The sequence below is a fragment of the Rattus norvegicus genome, chromosome 7 (genome assembly GCF_036323735.1).
Source record: "Rattus norvegicus strain BN/NHsdMcwi chromosome 7, GRCr8, whole genome shotgun sequence".
NCBI lineage: Eukaryota > Metazoa > Chordata > Mammalia > Rodentia > Muridae > Rattus > Rattus norvegicus.
In genome coordinates, this window is record NC_086025.1 from 45401448 (window position 1) to 45420980 (window position 19533).

Here is a 19533-nt window from a genome sequence, read left to right on the forward strand (position 1 = left end):
TGAAGTCAGAGGTTGTTGTCCAGTGTCTTCTCTGTTGCTCTCCTTCCTTATAAGACAAGATCTCAGTGACTTGCTCATTGGTTTAAACCCCTGAGATCTTCCCGCCTCCTCTCTTCCAGTACTGTGATCCAGGTGATACCTTTGTGGTGGCCTCTCACTGGTTCTGAGGATCCAAAATCAGGCTCAGATGCATGTGCAGCCAGCACCTCACCAGCTGAGCACCTTCCGTGCCCCCATAATTTCCTTATTCAGAGAAATGCTGTCATTCTATATCAAGTAAAGCAAAAGTGTTTGTTCTTGTAAAGCAAATACACAGTAGGTGACTTAGGAATGTGTTAGGCTCTATAGGACCACAGATAGGTGAGAAATACATTGAACTGGGCACATCTTTGAGAATGTAGTGTGGTATGTGTGGAATTAGTGTCCAGTTTCATCTTCCACTCAGGCCACTTCAAGCTGCTTTTTTTTTTTTTTTTTTTTGGTTCTTTTTTTTCGGAGCTGGGGACCGAACCCAGGGCCTTGCGCTTCCTAGGTAAGCGCTCTACCACTGAGCTAAATCCCCAGCCCCTCAAGCTGCTTTTAAGGTCTGTACTCAGCATGTCCTTTCACATGCCAAATACTGTATGAAGTACTGGGCTACAAAAACTTTTTTTAACCAAGCCTTTGTGTTAGTAGTAGGAGAAATAGGTAGTAGGCAATTAAGCAAACATTTGAATTATGTTTTGGAATAAATGGTGTGGAGTAAAATGGTAGGGCAATAATTTGTTATTTTTATATGGAGACCAGAAAAGGTCTTATCAAAAAGCTGACACTTGCAGGTACTTGGAGCTCAGTGCTACTGCTTGCTAGATTGTGTGAAGCCTTGCAGGAGATTCTTGATACCACCATCCATCCCCCACTAGGAAACCCTTGAAACTGATTTGTCGTAATTGCTAGGAGCTGGAGAGATTGCTGAACAGTTAGGGATGCCTGCTGCTCTTACGTGAAGCTAGAGTTTTTCATCACCCTTATTAGACAGCTCACAGCAGCTTATAACCCGGGTTCCAGGGCATCTGACACTTCTCTGACCTCTGCAGGTGTATACACACAGACACACAGACGCACGCACGCACACCACACACACACACACACACACACATGCATACGCATGCATGCATGTATAATTACTTAATCAAAAATGGACATTTAAGCAAAGACTCACTTGTGAAGTGCCACACATTTGTACAGTTCTCCCGTATAGGACTAGCTCATTATATCTGACATCAGTCACCCCAAAACTGGTTGCAAACTTGGACTTGGTAAGTATGCTAGTTACATAGACCCATTCCTGGTCGTCACGTGTCAAACTTGGTTTGATGAAGAACTGAAAAGTTCTCCAAATTTCTGCTAAGTGCATCATATTTAACTGCTCTGACATTTTAAGTAGCACAACAACAAAATGACACTTAATTTAGAGGTTGCACCATTACAGTTACTACCTATTAGAAGTGGTGAGTACCTAACCCAAGAGTCTAGTAATACCCCCATGGGTTTGACTTTTGTGTAATGATGATCTCTTCTTTCTGTGGATAAAATCTCAAGGGATAAAATGTTAGATACCAGCATTAGGAACACTGAAACCCTATTGTTCTGCTCAGAACACTGTGGGGGGAAATTATGGTGAAATATAGGATATATATGCTTTTGCTGGTCATTTTGAGCACAAAGCAATTATGAAATTATGTTAAATGGCATTTCAACAATAATAAAGTTTACTATAATCAGCGACAAAAAGAAGTACTTTGTTTTGTCAATTTCAGATTATTTTTTGCCCATTTCACATTTCAGTCATTGTGTTATTATGTTTTCATTCCCAGAAAATATTTTCTTTTCCTAAGTATAAGCAGATACTTCGATAGTTAAGAACTTGCTAGGATCTCCCTTTGCAGCACTGGCTGGCTTTATTTGTGATCCTCTTATCTCTCGGTTCTCCAGTGTCAAGATTATAGGTACAGGCCACCACACGCTGCTAAAAATCCTTACTGTTTAAGGGATTTATTTTTACATCTTTATTTGTATAAGTGTCTGCCTATACTCATATATGTGTACTATGTGTGTACCTGGTGCCTCCAGAGACTGGACGTGAGCTTTGGATTCCCTGGTACTGGAGTTTCTGATGATTGTGAGCCAGAGTATGTGGGTACTGATAACTGAACCCGGCTTCTCAGTGAGAACAGCAGCAGAACTCTTAACCTCTGAGCCATCTCCAGCCCCTCTTCAGACTTCCTTATTTACTCTTAAGAAGTTTTACAGAGTCATATGTTAGAATGAGGATTTAAAGTGTCAAACAAAACTATAATAATTGTATCCATTCTTCTGTTGAGGGATATCTATCTGGGTTGTTTTCGGCTTCTGGCTATTATGGATAAAGCTGCTATGATAAGCAAGTGTCTCTGTGGCATGGTGGAACATCTTATGCCCAGAAGTGATATAGCTGGGTCCTCAGGTAGAACTATTGGTAGTTCTCTAAGAACCAGCCAAATTGATTTCCAAAGTAGTTGTACAAGTTTGCATTCCAGCCAGCTTAAGTGCTTTCAGCTATTAGAGATTCTTCTGTTGAGAATTCTCTGTTTAGCTCTGTGCGCTATTTTTTAACTTCTTGAGTTCTTTATATTTTTTGGATATTAGCCCTCTGTCAGGTGTAGGGTTGGTGAGAAATTTGTCCCAATCTGTAGGCTGTCATTTTGTCTTAGGAACAGAGGTATAGAGGGAGTAGCCAACCAATGACTGGCCCAGGTTGAGCCCCATCCTATGAGCAGGAACCAATCCCTGACCCTATTAATGATACTCCGTTATCCTTATAGGTTGGAGCGAAGGGTGTGCCTGGGTGGAGTGGTACTTGCATGTCTAATTGATGTTAATTAGTATTTGTGGAATGAAAGACTGATTTTGTTCATTTTCAAGAAAATGGATTACCACAAATCAAACTCGCCATGTACTCATGCAGCTCACCATTTAGGTAAAAGTTAATACTCATTGGAAAAGTTGCTAATTGTCATTTGTATAAATGCTCTTCCTGATACCTATCATGTCCAGAAAAGTGCTTTAATCTATACTTCCTATTTTATTCCATAGAATATTAGATAAACATATTTAGGAGTTGAGAGTCTATACAATTTACACTTTTTTACTGCCTTATCAAGGACAGTTATAATCAAGAGCAGCTTCAAAAATATACTGTGAGTCCTTACTGGTCAGTGCAGTGCCTGTTACTAGAGCTAATATGTTTTATTTACCACTTCACTGATTTGTGCCTAAGGCACATCTATTTTATCACCACTGCTTTTGCATTTCCAAGTGTACTTGTCAATAAAGTACAAGGAAGAATAATATATTGATATTATTTTGAAAATATTTTTGTTAATTTCCTAAAAGGAGCCACACCCTTGCCCTAATTTTCTAACAGACCACCTTTTTGGAAATGACTGCTACAGTAATGATATTAGTACTTGGTTATATTATATTGGTTGTTAAGTATATTTGCCCTTTTGTGCTATTGTTGGGTCAGGTCTTGCTGTGAAACCTGGCTGTCATGGAATTCACTGTGTAGATAAGGCTGGCCACAACCTTGTTGGTACCCACTTTCCTTCATCTTTCCAGTGCTAGGTCTACAGGTGTGTCCCAGCATGCATGGCTTGATTGTGTCGTGTCGTTCCATTTTACTTAGTTCTATTAATTTTCCTAGTTGTTCTCATAAAGATGAGTCACGTGCAGTACTCTTAGAATACAGTATCATTGTCTTGTTCAATAGCTGTACAATCATGATGCCTACAGATTAATTTATATAGGATATATTTAAAGTTACATAAAACAAGAATTTTATTCTATTGACGATCAGACTATTCAAATTTTTTCTAGTCATGCTTTCTAATTTCTTTTCAGGCTTGCATTGATGACAATGTTGATATGGTGAAGTTTCTGGTAGAAAATGGAGCAAATATCAATCAACCTGACAATGAAGGCTGGATTCCACTCCATGCAGCCGCTTCCTGTGGATATCTGGATATTGCAGAGTAAGCCAGTTCTCCGTTTTAGTTTTATGCTAATATTAAAAGTAGATTCTATAAAACTTATGTTTGATTGCCAGGGGATGGTGGCTCATGCCTTTAATCCCAGCACTCAGGAGGCAGAGGCAGGCAGATCTCTGAGTTCAAAGCAAGTCTGGTCTACAGAGTGAGTTCCAGAACAGCCAAGACTACACAGAGAAACCCTGTCACAAAACAAAATCCTTGTTAATGATTAATCATATTACCTTAATACTAGAAAATTCTTCCCCAGAAATCAAGCAAGTAATTCTTACACAGATACTGAATTTCTCACTGCTATGGCCTTTTGAATTTTGTGCTAAAATCAATAATAATGTATACATTCTCCATATTTCCTTTTGAATATGGCTATAGTCTTGTTGAATGATGTGGGATTAGTATTTAACAGTCTTGTGCACACCTATATAACCATGAAATATCAGAGGAAAGAAACAGTTCTTAACTGAGTTTCATTGCTCTAGGGACTATAGAGAAAGTTATACATAATTCTCCACTAGCTTTTCTTAAAAATCATTCTCTGCAAGTATATATTGTAGAATATTTATTGCAAGTGACTGTATTCCCAATTGTCTTTTATGTATGAGTACTTTGTTCAAGCATTTAATATGGGAGTGTAGACACATTGAATGTATTTTCATTAAATTAGTTTTTATACTATGTATACTATTACATAATCTTATATCAAGCTTATCAAATACTAGTTAGTATAACAAAAGTACAATAAAATGAATAAGATTATGACAGTAGAACATTTTATAATATGCTTTCATAAAAGTTATATGGAAGAGTAAAAAAGGAAAAAACCAAGTACTGTTTATAGAGCACAATTGACAGCAGCTTGAAACTCTAGAACAGGAAGCTTCAGTTAAGAGGGGCTATTGTAAATAACTTAGTAAGCTTTCATTGTGTTATCTCCCTGTACTTTCTGTTTTCTCCATGGATATGATCCAGTGTAATAAAGAGTAGCCAGGCTGGAAGATCTATATTACTTTAGCTTTCTGCTGTGTTTGCCCCTAACTGCACTGCATCTATTAGAAGCTTTTTTCTCTTTCTGCCACTTGAGTTTGTTTATTTTGTTTTTTAATCTGTGAACTGAGGAAGCTGTGCTTGGGGGGGGGGGGTGTTTGCGCACATATACACAATGTTTGCATATGTGTGTGGAGGACAGATGCTTTCTACCATGTTTTCGAGGCAGAGGTATGCCACTGGTCTGGCACTTGGTGAGTAGACAAGTGGTAAGCCATCGAGGTAATGAGGTTCACCATCTCTGTATCCCAGGGCTGGGACTAGAGTCAGGTCCCCAGACTTTCTGTTTTTTACTTGTGTTTTGGGACCAGAATTAGGAGTCAGCCACTGTACTGAACTATCTCCTCAGTAACACCTGAGAAGTTGTCTGCTATCGCAAAGTACTGGCTACCCAAAATTACAGTAATGGTTCTTAAGGTTTTTTATGTCCTTAATTACTTTTTGTGCTTAGTATCTCTACTAAGTACCTCTACTACTTAGATCAACTCAGAAAAATTAGGTAACGTTTTGTTTTGTTTTGTTTTGTTTGTTCTTTTGAGACAGGTTTTCTCTATAGTAACAACATTCTGGCTGTCCTGGACTCGCTTTTATAGACCAGGCTGGCCTTGAACTCATAGAGATCCACCTGCCTCTGCTGCCTAAGTTCTAGAATTAAAGGTACACACCACCGTACCTGGCATGCTATTAACTTTTTTCAGAAGTAATCTAAAGATTAGGTACTTAGGCTTTGAGCCAGCTAATATGGATTACAAATGCTTCCTCACCAATTACTGAGGCTTGTGATTTTGGCAGGTTTATTCCTCTAGTTTCAATTTTCTCCTCTAGAAGATGGAATTAATAGGACTGTTCTGAGACTTAACTAGGATAGCCTGTTAAACACAGTATATATTTTGTTTCCTCTGGTAAAATGAAACTCAACCTCTTTCTTCAAATGCTAAGTCTTGTACTTCCTTTCAGCTTTTGAGACTGAAAAGGCAACAATAACAGTTCTATATAATTTCCTTGCATAGATTTGATTGAGTCATAAACCTACTGAGTTGTTTGGGATGCTATTAGTTACATGTAACAGAATTCCAAATTAAAATGACTTAAACAGCAAGGACATTGACCAGAGTATATAGTTTGGAGGAATGGCTTCATTCACTCATTCATTCATCCAGACCTACTAAACTATTTAATATAATCAGCAGGGACTTGTGGCCTCTCAATTTTTTCTGAATTTCTCAATTATAGATTTTATTCTTAGCAATGTTTCCTCTTTTTCCCAAGGTTACCATAGTTCCAGATTGTGACTTGCACATCTCCATCTTAAGAGCTTAATTTAAAAAGTGTTAAGTTTAAAAATTGCCTTCTTATGTTTCACAGGAGCCACTTCTTTATGGCTGAAAAAGTCCATTGTATGTATTAATTACATTCTTTGTCTGTTCCTCTGTTGATTGACACCTAGGTGGGGTCCATAACTTGGACTATTTAAATTGACTGTTGGCTATTGTAAAAAGTACAGTAAACATTGAGGTGCCAGTATCCATGCATTGATGTGTTAGTTAGGGTTTCTGTTGTGATAAAACACTTAAGTTGACCAAAAGCAACTTGGTGAGGAAAGGGCTTACTTAGCCTCCAAGTCTCAGGTCACACTTCATCATTGAGGAAACTCAATGGGACCTGGCGATAGGAACTGAAACATAGGCCATAGAGGAGTGCTGTTTAGTGGTTTGCTTCCTCATAGCTTATTCATGCTGCTTTTTTATACAACCGAGGACCACCTGCCTAAGGGTGGTACTACCCACAATAGGCTGGGTCATCCCCACCATTCACTAATTAAGACAATGCTCCACAGGGCTGCCTCTACAGGCCACTCTAATGGGAGCATTTCTCAATTGAAGTCTCCTCTTTATACAGGACCCTAACTTGTGTCAAGTTGACATAAAACCAGCCAGCACAGTGGACTTGGAGTCCTTTAGGCAAATGCTCAGTTTTTGGTATAGCATGGGTATGTAGTGGATCCACTTTGAGAAAGCTCTCTTCTGACTTAGTGGCTATGCTGGTTCACATTCTGAGCAGCAGCATATCAGGATTCTCTTCTGTTACATCCTCACCATGATTTGCTGTTACTTCCTGGTCTGTTAATGACTGCCATTATCACTGGGATGGGATAGAATCGCAGTGTGATTTTGATTTGCATGTCTCTGGTGGCCAGTGAAAATGGACATGGTTCATGTCTCCTGGCCGTTTGTACTTCAAATTCTGTTTTCATTAGCCCATGTATTGATCGTTTAATTTTTTTTATATAGTTTCTTTATCCTTGTGTGTTCTAGAGAATAATTATGTCAAAAATACAAGCTAACAACTTGTTCCTCCTGTTACATAGGCTGTCACTTGATTATTTCCTTTGCTAAACACAAGCTTTCTTAAGTGTTTTCTCTACTTTCTTTTACTTAATCAAATCTTTGATCTGTGAGCTTTTGATCTTTTTACAGGGTAAGAACTAGGGATCCAGTTTCATTCTATTATGTGTGGATATACAATTTTACCGTGATCACTGTTGAAGACGTTTTCAGTGTTTATGTTTTTGGCATATTTTTTAAAGTGAGGTGGTTACATGTGCTTTCACTTGGCTTAACTCCTCTCTCCTGCTGACCTCTGTGTTTGTGCTAGTACAGCTCTGTGGTGTAACTGCAGCAGGGTGTGCTGATGCCTCCAGCATGCTGCTTTGCTCAGCATTGCTTTGACTACCAAGCATTTTGGGCTTCTATCTGTATATTAAGGGTATTATTATTATAATTATTTTTAATTTATTTTATGAGAGCACACTGTTGCTATCTTCAGACACACCAGAAGAGGGCATACAGATGGTTATGAGCCACCATGTGGTTGCTGAGAATTGAACTCAGGCCCTCTGGAAGAACAGTTGGTGCTCTTAACTGCTGAGCCATCTTTCCAGACCATAATTATTAATAATAACCCTGGAATTTTGATGAGTTGTATATAATCTGTAGATCGTTTTGGTAGTATGTCCTTTTCTACAATATACTTGTCTTAGTTACGGTTTCTATGACTACAACAAAACACCATGACCAAAAATCAAGTTGTGGAGGAAAGGGTTTACTCAATTTAGACTTCTACATTACTGTCACCAAAGGAAGTCAGGACAAGAAGTCAAGCAGGGTAGGAACCTGTTGGTAGGAGCTGGTGCAGAGGCCATGAAGAGATGCCACTTACTGGCTTGCTCGGCCTGATTTCTTACAGAACCTCGGACCATCAGCCTAATCACCCACAATAAACTGAGCCCACCTTCATAAGTCACTAATTAAGAAAATGCCTTATGGGTCAGTACATGGACTGACCCATGGCTCCAACTGCATATGTAGAAGAGGATGGCCTTGTTGGGCACTAATGGAAAGAGAAGCCCTTGGTCCTGCCGAGGTTGGACCCCTAGTATAGGGAAATGACGTGGCGGGGGGTGGGGGTTGGAGGGGGTGGATAGGGAGAGGAACACCCTTATAGAAGAAGGGGAGGGAGAGGGGATAGCATTTGAAATGTAAGTAAAATAATCCAATAAAAAGAGAGAAAAGAAAATGCCTTATTGATTAAAAAAAAATACTCAGGTAACAACAGATGCTGTCGAGGATGTGGAGAAAGAGGAACACTCCTCCATTGTTAGTGGGATTGTAAGCTAGTGCAACCACTTTGGAAATCAGTCTGGAGGTTCCTCAGAAAACTGGACATTCCATTACCTGAAATATACCCAAAAGATGCTCCAACATCTAACAAGGACACGTGCTCCACTATGTTCATAGCAGCCTTATTTATAATAACCAGAAGCTGGAAAGAACCCAGGTGCCCTTCAACAGAAGAATGGATACAGAAAATGTGGAACATCTACACAATGGAATGCTACTCAGCTATCAAAAACAATGACTTCATGAAATTCATAGGCAAATGGATTGAACTAGAAAATATCCTGAGTGAGGTAACCCAATCACAGAGAAACATTCATGGTATATACTCACTGATAAGTGAATATTAGCCCAAAATCTTGAGTTACCCGAGATACAATCCACAGATCATGTGAAGCTCAAGAAGAAGGATGACCAAAGTGCAGATGCTTTCATAGGAGGATATATGGAGACAAAGTTTGGAGCAGAAACTGAATGAATGGCCATTCAGAGCCTGCCCCACCTAGGGATCCAGCCCGTATACATACAGCCACCGAACCCAGTCACTATTGAGAATGCCAAGAGGTGCATGCTGACAGGAGTCTGATAATAGCTATCTCCTGAGAGGCTCTGCCAAAGCATGACAAACAGAGGTGGATGGATGCCAGCAGCCAACCATTGAACCAAGACCTATTGGAGGAGTTAGAGAAAGGATTGAAAGAGCTGAAGGGGTTTGCAACCCCATAAGAACAACAATACCAACCAACCAGTTCCCAGGGACTAACCCATCATCCAAAGAGTACACATGGACTGACCTTTGGCTCCAGGTGTATATGTAGCAGAGGATAGCCTTGTTGGGCACCGATGGGAAAAGCCCTTGGTCCTGCCAAGGGTGGAAACCCCCACCCCCACACCTGTGTAGGGGAATGTCAGGGTGGGGAGACAGGAAGGAGTGGGTGGATGGGTTGAGGAACACCCTTAGAAGAAGGGGGAAGGGATAGGGGTTTATGGACAGGAAACCAGTAATAACATTTGAAATTTAAATAAATAAATAAAATATCCAAGGGGAAAAAAAGAAATGTCTTATGTCCTGATCTTAGGGAGGCATTTTCTCAATTGAGCCTTCCTCATTTCAGATAACTCTGGTTCCTGTGTCAAGTTAGCACATGACTGGGCAGCACAGCACATTTCTAGTCCATGAGTGTGGCAGATCTTCCTATCTTCTGATGTCTTTCTCAGAGTTCTTCCTGGTTTACAGTTTTTATTGTAGAATCCTTTCACTGCCTTTAGTAGGTTTAGTGCATTTTAGTTATAGTTTTTGTTTGTTGGTTTGTGGGGGCTTTTTGGAGGTGGTTATAAAAATATTTTTGCTTTCTTAAATAGCAAATATATTGAGATATAGTAATGCTGTTGGTGTTTATGCAGATTTTTATATTCTGTTATCTTGTTGATAGTTTTTATCAAATCTAAGAGCCTTCTGGTGGAGTCTTGGGTGTCTCTAATTTTAGAACTATATCATCTACAAATTTGAAAGCTTTGATGTTTTCTATAAATAGAAAAATATGCCTCATTTATTTCCCCTCTAGCCTACTGTGCTGCCATATCAATTGTTAGCATAAGAAGTGGTCCCATGAGAACCTTCATCAAGAACTAATTATTTTTTAAGTTAAGCAACTTTTGAAACTCATACATTTGAACGTGTTTGATGTACTGATGGCAGCCTCGTCAGGTACCCTTAAAGGTTAGCAAATTATACAGCAATTCTTGAAGAAGCCCTATTTTTTTGTAATGTGTTTTGAGAGTGTGCATTCCTCCTGGCTTGGTGCTTTCTCAGTTCATAATTAGTAGAGGTGTTACTCTTTAGCCCTTTCTTCATTGCCAGACATTATGGGATCAAAATAACACGTCATTACTAATTAACTTTGTCATGTATCACACATACATTAGACTGAGTACCTACCACTGGTAACAGTGTTTTGTTTTGGTTATTGTCTGTTGTCTTTCTGTCTTTTGTGGTTTGTATTGAATTCATTGAGTGGCTTTTTGTTTTGTTTCTGAGATGGATCCTTAGCCCAGTTCCCAAACTCTGCACCACGACCTGTGTGTACACACCCCTTTTCCAGCTGAAGTAATCCTTTACTGGTGCTGATGCTGTCAAGTAGAAAGGGCATTAGTTCACTGTTCACGTTTGGTTGTAGATTATTTTTCATTTTAATTCTATTATTTAGATAAAGTCCAAGTTCTCATGTCAGTGAGTGCCCTACTACTTACTTTTCCTCCTTTGCACTATGGATATCCATTTATAAGATTTTTCTCTTCATATCGTGTGATTTTTAAACCTAAGTATCAGTGAAAATAAGTAATCCTGCCTTATGCATAAGTGACAAAATGTCACAAATACTCCTCTACTCTCTAAAAAGTGATAGTTAAAACTTGTAGAGATTGCTCCTGTTTGTACAGAGGAGATGCTCGCTCGGCTCACATGAATGGCCGTATATGTTACAGCTTTATCTGTCCCACGTAACTAACTGGTGGACACCGTTTAGTTAAATAATTGTACCCTTGGCCGTGTGTGTGTGTGTGTGTGTGTGTGTGTGTGTGTGTGTGTGTGTGTGTGTGTTTTAATGTTTTAGTTGTCTAGTTTCATTACTCTATTCCTTTTTAGAGCTTCTACTATAAATGCTTAAGAAATGCTTTTATCTTGAGTAGCCATAAAATTTTCTAATATGAATATCCTATATTGTGGAAGAAGCTTCTTTTTCACTTGATCATTAAAGACTTGGCTATTTATGAATATAACTTTTAAGATGTTTGTGATAGTTCAGTTATAGCTTGGTCTTCCCTGTTTAGAACATTTACCCATGACATCTATGAAAATCTTCAAGATTTTTGTAGCTTCACCACCAAAGTATGACCACTGTCCCTAACTTTTACTACCTCCTCTGTTTCTCTAATCATGAGCACTGTTGCTTCTCCTGGGTTGTTATAGTTCCTACGCCAAACTGTCAGCTTCAGTCTTTGCTCCACAAGCAGCACAGTAGCTGGCCAGATGCCTCACAATAGCCCAGGCTAGGGAACATCACAGCCTTTTTTATTTTTTAACTTACTCACTTCACATCTCGCTCACTGCCCCTTCCCACAGACCTTAAGCCGTCACCCTCCCCCACTCCTCTGAGCAGATGAGGCCCCTGGATATCCCCCCTGTCCTGGCACTTCAAGTCTCTGGGAGGCTGGGTGCTGCCTCTCCCACTGAGGCCAGACAAGGCAGCCCAGCTAGAAGGACATATCCCACATTCAGGAAACAGTTTTTGGGATAGCCCCACTCCAGGACCCACATGAAGACCAAGCTACACATCAGCTACATGTACGGGGAATATCACAGTCTTATGCAGAGCCTCCAGTGCATTCATTCTGTGTTGAATCAGGGTAGAAAGATACCGACCTACAAGAGTCTGACCTGTCTGTTCTTCATTACTCTTGACGGCCTGGCTCCATCTGTGACCCATCTGTAGGCTCTTCTGTATCTATTGTGGTCTCTCTGTTGAACCTTTAGACCAGGTAGGCGTCTTCCTTTTTATGGTCTGAATATTTCTTCTGTCTAAAAAATATTGCTATATTTAAATTTTTTAGTTTTAAAAAGTATGCAATATATTTTAATTATGCTTTCCTCTCCAACTCCTAGGGCCTCCCCAGCTTCCTACCCACCGAACTTCCTGGTTTCTTCTTCATGTTTCTCCTCTCTCTCTTCCTCCCGCCCTCCCTCCAAACACAAAATCCCCACAGAAAAATAAAAACAAAGAAGCAGCACACTAATAAGAAATGACAAAGAAAAAAGTCAAGAAAAATAACATTGAGGTTTTTGTATGTCATCCAACTACTTCTGGGCACGGGAGATGGTCAAGTCCTACACAGGTTTAATCCAGATGGAGTCGGAGCCCTGAGGGGAAGTGAGCATGGGGTCTCACCCCTAACCAAGAAGCTATTTGCAGCTGATTCCAGCTGGCAAAGGGAAAAAATAAGTCTTCTCCCATAAAATGTCACTTATATATCAACCACATTCCAGGGCAAACCCCATGCTCATTTGGTTACCAACTTACCCAAAGTCAGTTCTCTCTTCTTAGGCAGTTACAGCTTATTTGTGTTATGTAATTTAGTTGATGAGACAATCCCAGATAGGTGAGACCTGCAAGAACTGAACTTATGTATAGAAACTAACTTGAATACCTGGGAAAGACTCAAAGGCAAGTCCTACTGCAACTCAAGTAGATGTTGCTGAAACAACTAGGAGATGTGAGTCTAAAAAAAACCAAAAACACTAGATTATATATAGTGACAGTTTTGCTGGGTAATTTGAAATATCTGCTTTGAATGCATCACTAAAGCATTACAGGTGTGGGTTGGGGGGGGTTTGTTGTTGTAATTGTTGTTTGTTTTTTTATAAGAAAAGCACCATGAATTTATAAGAAACACCCAAAGAAAAGGCTTGGTCTTCACTATAGGATGACTAAATTACTATCATTTATCTATTTGGTGTTGAAGGAAATGTGTTGTTATAAATATACTTTATGGTCTGTTGTGGGTTGGGGGAGATTACCATGCAAATGCTGGTCTTGGTTGTATTGATATTTGGATTTATGCTTTCTTAAAGACACTAGATTATAGAAACTCAGATTCAGTATGCAGAGATTTCTATGCTCTACTGACTTTGTCCTTTGGTGGGGATACATGTTTAGTCCATTTTGTTAGGTACATTGTCTTTGACCGACTAGGGAGGAGGATCAAAGTAACTCAGGCAGGAACAGTGAGATTGGAAGTAACAAGAAAGGAATGACTCACCGATAGTAAAGTAGACTGGAAGTCTCAGAGGTCGTCATATTGGTCACAGTAATGGCTTGCCCAGTGTTTACGTGTGCTATTTCACTATTCTCAACCCTTTGACAGAATTTCAGTTGGCTTTATCATCGCATGAAAATGTAATTTTACTATCCTAAAGTTGCCTCTCACCCCTGAAACTCCAAGGAAAATAAAAATCACAAGTTTGGTGTAGTCCTTTGGTGTAGTCCTTGGATAGAATAAAACATGGCCACAAACGGTACAGCCTTTCCTCATTCCACATAATTGTACATTTGCTTTTTATAGAAATTCTACAGACTTTGTTGTAGAATGTTGCCTAAAGTTGGTGAATATGTAACTGTATATTATTTTTCTGAGCTATGAAATTTAAATTCTGATGAAGAATGATATCCTTATATTAGTAGAGTTGACTTAATAAATGAGGAAAACAACTCAGAAAAGTCACATGTAGGCAATGACAGAGCTACTATTTGAGTCAAGATAATCTAGCTTTTCAAGTTTGCACTTAAAGCCAAAACAGATTGTGCTTCCCTCTTTCCTTTATAATTGAGGGAATTAAAGTTAGGTTTATTTAAGTTTAGAAAGTTGATTTTATTGCTCTCCTTTGAGGTCCCAGTGAGAGAGAGGTACAGTAGCAGCTGGAATAGAATTTTATAATATACATCCTGGATTTCATCAAGTCTCAGATGTCATCCTTGTAACTCATTGTATTCTTTGCTAATTGGAACATTACATTCTAAATGTAGGTTTATTTTTATCTAAAAGGACGTTTTTTTCACAGTGCTGTTCTCTGTGTGGAAGAGTGTATAGTTTGGCTTGATAATGCTCCATGATCTTGTACATTGGCTTACTTTTGTTTGCTAGGATTCAGCATTGATAATATATACAAAAGCCTTGGGATACAGAAGTTAAGATTACTATAGTTAACCCTGAAACTAACCAGAGACTTTAACAAGGAAGGAAGGGAAGGAAGGAGGGAGGAAGTTAAATTAATCAATGTCAAACAGATATTACAGTTGAGAGCCAAACTCAAATTTTGTAAAGCATAAAGAGTAGTGCTTTCCTCTGCTCAGCCAGCTTTTGGACCATTTATTGATCTATTGTAAGTATTTATAGTTGTAGATGATAGTGCTAGTTTAGAATCGTACGTGGTTTTATTGAACAGGCTGAACATGTGAGTATACACCTGCTGTCCTAGACTTAGCTTACAGACAACCTGGGCCCTGCTCTTTCCGTCAGTTCTGGAACTTGACTTTTATTATCCTCGTTAGTTTTCATCAAGCATGTTTGTGTGCTTTTATTGCATTGTTTTTATGGGAAATTATGCTTCATAAAGCTCACTTTTCAAACACTTCAGTTTTACCTACTTTATTTTCAGTCTTTATGTCCTTTGAGTGACTTCTAACATTCTTTTTTTTTTTTAATCTTTATTAACTTGAGTATTTCTTATTTACATTTCGATTGTTATTCCCTTTCCCGGCTTCCGGTCAAACATCCCCCCTAACCCCTCCCCCTTCCCTTCTGTATGGGTGTTCCCCTCCCCATCCTCCCCCAACTACCGCCCTCCCCCCAACAATCCCGTTCACTGGGGGTTCAGTCTTGGCAGGACCCAGGGCTTCCCCTTCCACTGGTGCTCTTACTAGGCTATTCATTGCTACCTGTGAGGTTGGAGCCCAGGGTTAGTCCATGTATAGTCTTTGGGTTGTGGCTTAGTCCCTGGAAGGTCTGGTTGATTGGCATTGTTGTTCATATGGGGGTCTCGAGCCCCTTCAAGCTCTTGCAGTCCTTTCTCTGATTCCTTCAACGGGGGGTTCCGTTCTCAGAAGAATGCAGATCGATCCATGCTTATCACCCTGTACAAAGCTTAAGTCCAAGTGGATCAAGGACCTCCACATCAAACCATATATACTCAAACTAATGGAAGAAAAAGTGGGGAAGCATCTTGAACACCTGGAGAAAATTTCCTGAACAAAACACCAATGGCTTATGCTCTAAGATCAAGAATCGACAAATGGGATCTCATAAAACTACAAAGCTTCTGTAAGGCAAAGGACACTGTGGTTAGGACAAAACAACTTCTAACATTCTTAACATAAGAATATCCTCATTTGTTTGGTTGGAATTTGCCTAGCAGGTTGAGTTTCTTAGTATCTTGAAGCCAAGCACAGCTTCTTACTCAACTTTCGTATTCTCTGCTTTAGACTCATCATTTTGAAATATTTAAGAAAATACTTTAGTTTTCTGTTACATACTTTAAAGCTATGAAACTAAAAAAAAAAATACCTCAATTCAAATATAATCTCTTTATAGAATTTCCATGTAAAAAGTTTGGAATATATTTACTTTAAAAATATCAGAGACTGTCTCTCTTAACCTACTGTGCATTGACCTTCTGGTGGTGGTTTGTTCGTTTCATTGTTGGTACTTACAAAATCATTAGATAATCTTTCCTTGATTTCCAGTCAGATTTCTTACTACAGGTTGGACATTCTACATCTAAAATCCAAACTATTCTCTTTAAAGAGAAAGCAAACCTCTGGCACAGGTACAGAGTTCGCACTGACCTCACATTCAGGTCAAAGTCACTGAGTGTGGGCACGCTGAAGTATTGTGTGAGCATGGTATTTGTGAATCACAGATGAGTCCACTGTCATAATATCTTCTTAGATATAAAGCAAATGTTCCCAAACACCCAAAGAATATATATATAATCCAAAACCACTTCTAATCGCAATCATTTTGAATAAGGAACATTCAACTTATTCTTTAAATAACATCATTCTAAGACTTAGCACAGCTTCACATTTCATTGATAACTGCTTATTTCTTTAAGACATGGTTTGGCTATGTAGCCCAGACTAGCCAGAATTTACCGTCTCCTTGCCTCAGCCTCTGAGATTACAGTTAGTTTTACATTTCTATATGTAGTTAGTTTAATTCTTGTTGCATTGGAATTTCTCTGAAATTATTGTTATATTGCTGACATATACCAGACTAGACAGCCCATGTGTGATTTTTATATTATTGACTCCTTAAAAATGCAAGGAAAATATTTAAATAGAGCATTTCTCACAGAAGGGTTGATACAAATGCCAAGAGAAACTTTCAGCCTCCTATGTAATTAGGAATACAAATTAAAGCAAAGGCAAGGTGTTGTATTTCCATGTTGGCAATATTGGAAAGATTGGTAACATCAAGTAACCATTTAAGAGCATGTTCATTAAAAGGATAGCATTAAATGAAGACATGATCTTAATATACTGTGAATATATATGTTTGTATATATTATTATTAGGAAGGATTACATTCCCTTCCACTTAGAATAGTTTCCTTAATTTTGTTTTACAGAAGTAGCTGTGTGTGAATGTTTATATACACGTAGATTCATAACAAAGGTACTGAAAGATTTTTGCATGTTGTCGATGGTGATTATCTAGGGGAGGAAGGAGCATGATGGTAATGGAAGGTATAAAACAAATGTTTTTCCCCTCTCCCCATATAGACTTGTATTTTTTAAGGATCCTGGTATTGCATCTAAATAAGTAGGACGCTAACCCCTGTGCTCATGACCCTGGGTTTGATCCCCACATTATCAAAAATGTTATAGTGAGAATATTTAAGTGTAGTTAGAAACAATAATAATAATAATAAATTCCTGAAGACAGGGAAAAAATGCCTATAGATGAAAGAAACAAAACATGCTACAAGAAGAATGAGATTGTGTAAGAAGACAAGAGTAAATTATTGAAGGACATTCATCCTTTCTAGCTGAGCTGTTTAGAATTTAATTTGAATGGTGACATGAGTAATGATAAATAAAGCATTCTAGAAGGTAGGCATTTGATACAGTGAAAAGAATTAATAATCTTTACATCTAAATTCCTTTTTCAGGTTTGAGGACTGCTGTTGAGTATTTTCTTAAAAATAAGTTTTAGTTGCATAAACATACCAGTGTAAATTTTAGAATCCATTTATCAAAATAATAGGTATCCAAGATTTACTCTCGTTATGCTTGTTTGTGTTAACATGTTAAGTGCCCTTAGTGGTTATCTTGGTGACTGCTATAAATTTCAAAATAGTAATGGGCACAAATTTTTTTTTTCTTTTTTAAGATTTAAAAAAAGTCTTTATGGGGGTGTTTTCTTTGTTTGATACCTTTGTAGTACTACATGTGTGGAGGCCAGGAGAGGTCATCAGGGCTAGAACTAGAGTTCATATGGTCGTGGGTACTGGGGAGTGAGCCTGGCTGCTCTTCCAGAGCAGCCTGTGTTCTTAGCCTTGAGCCACCTCTCCAGCCATCAATATTTACTTTATTTTAATCATTTTGAGCTAAGAACCAGCCACCAGTCCTCTATGACAGCAGAACCAGCTCTTAACTGATTAGCTGACTCTGTTCTTTCTGATAATTTTAATACAGTGTCTCATTTTAGCCCAAATTGGCTTCAAACTTGGAGTAATCCTCTTTTCTTAGCCTCCCTTAATCAGTCTGTATCAACTGACTTTTTATGAGCCTAGTGAGTTCTACTCCAGATTATTCATTACTAATAGTAATTATTGTTGCTTATTATTAAATAATAATAAATATTAAACCTTTTCTTCATTACTGTGGAATATTCTTGGAGTTTTAGTAGAAGGCGAGTCTGGATTCATGGTTGAAGGTCAGTCACATAGTAAGACTCTCTCAAGGGAAAATGCCCAATGAAACCAGACTCACCTCTCATAGGACTGACGCCAAAGGCATGAAGCTCAGTTAGAAAAGCAGGACAAATGAAAAATGTAAGTCTCAGTGAAGGCTGAAGTGGTGCTGTGAAAGGCTTTCTAGTATTAAAACTCTACATTTTTATTAGTAAAGCAACTTTGCACTAAATTTAAGAAATATAAATTTTTAATTTCTGTGATTTTATATATTTAAATCATGTGCATATTTAATTAGTTTTTGTCCCCATTGCTGTTATGACACAAGAACTTTATTATTATGACATAATGTTTCACTTCAGAAATATTCCTGTAACTGTCCTTTTAATTTTACAGATTTTTGATTGGTCAAGGAGCACATGTAGGAGCTGTCAACAGTGAAGGTGACACACCTTTAGATATTGCAGAGGAGGAAGCAATGGAAGAGCTACTTCAAAATGAGGTTAATCGGCAAGGTAATCTAAAAATGCAATATAAAGGGAGTGTGTACAGAACTTTCAGAATATCATTCATGACTTTCCTGGATAAAGTATTTATTGCTATTGAAGGACAATCATATTTAAATAAACTTTTATAGTGATTTTAACAACTATATGTATAAGATTCTACTTGAAAAAATAGTAATTCCTCTCTCTCTCTTTATGTTTTAAAAATTGAATGTATATCCTAAAACATGGGCCATAAGAATATATAGAATAGCTTTAGAGTGAAGTAGCAGGCAAAAGGTCAGAATACATACAAGATAGATGTGTCGTCTTGTGAATTTGAACAAGATGGCCATAAATGTCTAGTAATATGGGAGAGTTGCCCTGAGATATGAATGAGGGTAGAGAATGAGCCATGAATCTGGCAGAAGAGCATTCTAGAAGGAGGAAGCATGAGCATGGGGGTGAGGAGGAGCTAGATGTATTCAAAGCTGCACCAGACCTGCATGACCACAGCAGGCAGAACAGAGGAAGAGATTGCTAGAGGAAGTTGGGCAGTAACAGCAGCCTCAGGACCTAAGGAGCCTGGCTTCTAATCTTAGAAAGTTGTTGGAGGGCTCACGGCAAAGGATTCATGTGATGTGACTTTTACAGAGTTGCTGGCTGTTAGGCCAGGTATAGATTGACAGAAGAAAAGAATGCAATATTAGGAAATAATTGTGATAGTCCATATATGATGGACTTAGACCTGAGTGGGAGTAGGTTAAGTAATTAAAGAGGTAGGGGTGTGGG

The 19533-nt window shown here is 38.5% G+C and overlaps 1 protein-coding gene across 12 annotated transcripts in view; it reads left to right on the top strand.

The window, feature by feature from the left end:
* Ppp1r12a (protein phosphatase 1, regulatory subunit 12A) overlaps positions 1 to 19533 on the top strand; it is a 111237-nt gene that overhangs the window by 32526 nt on the left and 59178 nt on the right. For all 12 annotated transcript variants that reach the window (XM_006241311.3, XM_006241315.3, XM_063262871.1 and 9 more), the window contains exons 2-3: positions 3922 to 4052; positions 18653 to 18771. In XM_006241311.3, coding sequence (XP_006241373.1) covers positions 3922 to 4052; positions 18653 to 18771 — 250 coding nt within the window. The remainder of the gene's footprint in view (positions 1 to 3921; positions 4053 to 18652; positions 18772 to 19533) is intronic.